Source organism: Bombus impatiens, unplaced genomic scaffold (assembly GCF_000188095.3).
Source record: "Bombus impatiens unplaced genomic scaffold, BIMP_2.2 scf_0418, whole genome shotgun sequence".
Lineage (NCBI taxonomy): Eukaryota > Metazoa > Arthropoda > Insecta > Hymenoptera > Apidae > Bombus > Bombus impatiens.
The window spans coordinates 669,874-674,118 of NT_176837.1; the positions used below are offsets into that span (position 1 = coordinate 669,874).

Genomic DNA, 4,245 nt, shown 5'->3' on the forward strand with positions numbered 1-4,245 from the left:
GTCAAAAAATAATAAAGTAAAGCACACGATTTACTTTATTCGTGGGAATAAGCGATATACGCGGTAAAGTACAGAAATGGGGATGCATTGGGGAAAATAATCAACCCAATTTGTAAGAAGCAATACATTATACGGAGCATAACCGATATACAAAAGAGAATAATCAAATGGTCAAACTTTTTGTTATAAAATACATGAGAGTTTCACTGGAAGTATAAAGGAAACATACCATATAAATGTAATTTATATTACTTTTTGCTAAAATTTTGACTTTTTATAGTAGATAGTAATATTTCATTTTACACGAAGAATATAGGAGTCAAACGCACTGCAATAAAGTTGGATAAAGTGGTCAAATCGAGAGTCGTTTAGAGATCGATCGTTTGAATAATTACTCCAGAATCTTTCTTTATTGCAGTCTTACTCCAATATTTGAATAATATTAATGATTCGAACAATTACTCACAAATCTTTCTCCACGCGAATGTTTTTCCAATTTTTGAAGAATGTTGGTTATTGGAATAATTATCCAAAAGCTCTTGCACATTCAAATTTCTTTATGGTTGGTTGATAACTTTGATTGTTCATAAAACTATTAAAATATCTTGCTCCTTTAAAATTTTCCTCTAATTGTTATCTATTAAATTTCTTCCTATCTCTGAACAATATTCGAATAATTCCACCAAACTTCTGCTCCGCTGAAACTTTCTCTCCATTTTCATATAGTTAGTCGTAATTTCTCTTCCTCTAAAACTTTCTTCCGATTTCTTAATAACGTTACTTGCTCCAATAATTATCCACAGCTCTAAGTAATTACCGATAATATGCAAGACTCGAAGCAAAAGTTTTCTACAGAATGAAAACATATTCGCAGAAGCGTATAAGTTTTATTCGGTCACTAATCACGTAAAAAGGTCCACGAACCAAGCAGTTTCTTTTCCTCTTTTTAACAGTCGGTGATCAACAGCGGTCGCGGACGGACAAGGCCGCTAATTATCGGAATTAATGACTCTCACTCGTTACGAGAAACACCGATAGGATAAAGATTAAGAGTAGGGGGCTGTTAGGGCGCTTTCATGGATTTTAAGGTACACGAGGAGAGACTTTATAGCGGGCGTGGTTGATGGGGGCGTTCGAGTATTTTTAGTCGTCCAACACTGGCACGCGCTCTCTTTTTTAACACAGTTCAAGCATCTGCCCTTGGTTAACGTCTCTCCCTTTTTCCTATACGTATATGGATGTACTTATAATGGATATATAGGGACATACACAAAGTATGGTGGTTTATTGTCTCGGTTGAGAAATCGGATTAAGTTACTCGTTTAGAAAAGCGCGGCCACGCGTGTACATATAGAGTAACGAGAGAACAACGCTCCTTTATTCCTTATTCGTGTGTTCTCTTCTTAACTGAAAGTTCAATATTATTCGCACACTAACTTTTAATATAATACAAAATAGAGATTTCTTTTTGTTTGTTAATTTTTCAGATATTCTAGGATTTTTTCCCTTTTCTTTTTTCCTAAATCTATGCATAATAATAATTAGATCGAATTCACGATATCGGGCGACTAAAGAAGAAGGAAGACGAAGAAGAAGAGGTAGAAGAAATGGTAATAAGAAGAGACACAACAGGTTTCGAGGATGCATATCGCGAATCGATTAACTCGATGTCATCGATTACACCGTCCTCGGACCCTCGAGTGTTCCCTATTAGCCGAATCCGATATATCATATAATTACTGGCAGGTACCGGTGAATGGAAATTATTCGTCTGAAGTTCGCCAATTACCAGAAGACGTCCGATGAACGATCGGCAGCCGTGCAACCACTTGAGAGGGCTAGGGTTACCTTAATGGACCATTCTTCGTGGTCTGATCATTTGCTTCTAGCACAAACTCTTATCCGATTCGTGAGATATTTATCAGGAACGTAGTTACCTAGATCAAGGACTTGCATTCTTGAATTTTCGATCAATTTTAGAGGAATATAATTTGAGCAACGTTTATCCGATGATCACATCTCTCTTGGGTTTCTTCTTCTCTCTTTGTCTTGACTCACTCCCTGAAAATGAAACAGTTGCCTAGATACTGTCGGATATGGACATAAAAATTGAAAGTTTTGAAAAAAGTTAAGGTCCATGAATGTTTATTCTTTTATTTTCTATTACTATAGTATACTCTTTTATCGAGTATAGTTCGATTGAAATTACTATGAAAAAGGCACCGACACACTAACCATTTGATAATTGAAAATATGGAATAATTGAAATAGAAATTAAATTATAATATTGTCGTTCACGGTTAATTCGTATGACTGTAATAAAAACAAGGGCACGTTAAATGTTTCATAGATTAAAATAAGCGTTAATTGACGTAAAGTGATAGGTTAACAAATCTTCTTAATAAAATTTCTTCAGGAATGATTGGTATCTATCTGCCACGATTGATAATTTAAGATAGAAAATAAATTTAGAATATGTACGTTCGAGAAATACTTATTTGGCCCTTTTCTTCGGCAGTCCATCTGTACCTGAATTATCCTATCTCTTTTAAAGATGTTGCCAAATAGACCGAAAAGGCCGACGAGCCACGCGTGGAACAGGGGAGGGAATTTAGATAAAACAAGGGGCGGGCCTGTTGTTCTCGGATCCCTCGTGGAAGAAGAATGAGCTGTGGTCGATGAGAAGCAGCAGAAAAAAGAAAAAAACGGGGCGAGAGCTCGTGCTTAGCACGCGTTGATGGCGCGCCCCGAAGACAAGATGACGATGATCATTGGGGTCTTCGAGGCCACACCTTGGTACACGAGGGTGAACTCTCTTCTGGAAAAAAGCATCGGTAATATATGCTCACCAGAATCTCGGTTGTCTGTTCCCTTTCTTTGCAACGACACGATTATCTTTTGACACGTGAATGATGCTTCTTGAAGATAAATTTTTGAATGAAGGTGGGTATTAGGAGGGATGGGTGAGGAATATTTAGAAAATAAGGATGTGGTTTTCCTCGTTTCAACAATAATAGATTCGATAATGCGTTAATTAATTAAAATAAACTGTCATTGACACGTGCAGACGATATTGTGCTGGTGGCGGATAGAAAAGAGGAGTTAAAGGAGATGTTGAAGAGACTCAAAAATTTTTTGAAGGAAACCGATTTGGAGTTGAGCACGGAAAAGACCAAAATAGTAGTCTTTGAAAAAAGAAGGAACAAAAGGACGCAAAGAAAATGGAAATGGGGAGAGCAAGAATTAGAAGAGGTGGACGAGATAAGATACCTAGGGTATATACTGCAGAAAAGCGGAAGTGATGAGAAGCACATACAAGATAGGAAAAAGAGAGTAACAATTGCAATGAAGAAAACATGGAGCGTGGGAGAAAGAATATTCAAACAGGACTACAAAAGGAGAATGAAGATGTTTGGAGCACTGATAGAGAGCGTGGCGCTGTTTGAAGCAGAGGTATGGGGCTGGAACATGGAAGAAAGACCGGACAGAGTTCAAAGGGGATATGTGAAATGGATATTAGGCTTAGATATGACAACACCAAATTATATATTGGTAGAGGAATGCAAATTAATAGAAATAAAAGAAAAAGTATTAAAAAAGAGTAGCAAGGTACGAAGATGAAGCCCTAGAATCAAAAAAGGAATTAGTAAAGGAATGCATAAAGGAAAGAGAGAGAGAATGGGGGAATGGTCAGGAAGAGAAAAGAGCAAAAAAGAGAAAGAAGGGACTAGAAGAGGTGGCAAAAGGAGGGACGCAGATAGAAACAGGAGAGGAGCAAGAAAGGATGACAGCAGACCAAATTATAGAAGACAGAAGAAAGAGAGAAACAGAAGAGAGGGGGAAAATGATAAGGGAATCCAAGTATAATATACACTACAGAAACATAGTCAAAAAGAAATTACCAAAGTACTTAGAAGGGAAGATGAAATGGAAAGACAGAAGAATACTGGCAAGATTCAGATACGGAAACGAGACCAAAGTAAGGGAATACTGGAAAGAAGAGGGGAAACAAGATGCAGACTATGCAGAAGGAAAGAAGAAGACCTAAAGCATGTATGTAGAAGGATGTGAAATAACGGGAGGACTAAAGGACATATGAAAAACGCTAAACGAGACTGGAGAAGGTTCAGCAGAACAGAAAGTAATAATAGAGAAGAGAAGGGCAAACGACAAGAAGGAGGCACAGCAAGGAGGCTAAAGACCAAAGTTGCAATAGTTTTTTGGTCATTAGTTGATAATTTATAG

At 37.2% G+C, this 4,245-nt stretch overlaps 1 protein-coding gene across 1 annotated transcript; it reads left to right on the plus strand.

Moving 5' to 3' along the window:
• Positions 1-3,074: 3,074 nt before the first annotated feature.
• LOC112213008 lies at positions 3,075-3,621 on the plus strand. Its single transcript, XM_024368339.2, has one exon. It carries the CDS (start codon positions 3,112-3,114, stop codon positions 3,619-3,621), a length of 510 nt encoding a protein of 169 aa, XP_024224107.2. The 5' UTR covers positions 3,075-3,111.
• The last annotated feature ends 624 nt before the right edge of the window (positions 3,622-4,245 follow it).

Bases quoted from the DNA above. Each gene is read 5' to 3' on its own strand.
- LOC112213008 (XM_024368339.2), top strand. From the start codon at position 3,112: ATGTTGAAGAGACTCAAAAATTTTTTGAAGGAAACCGATTTGGAGTTG.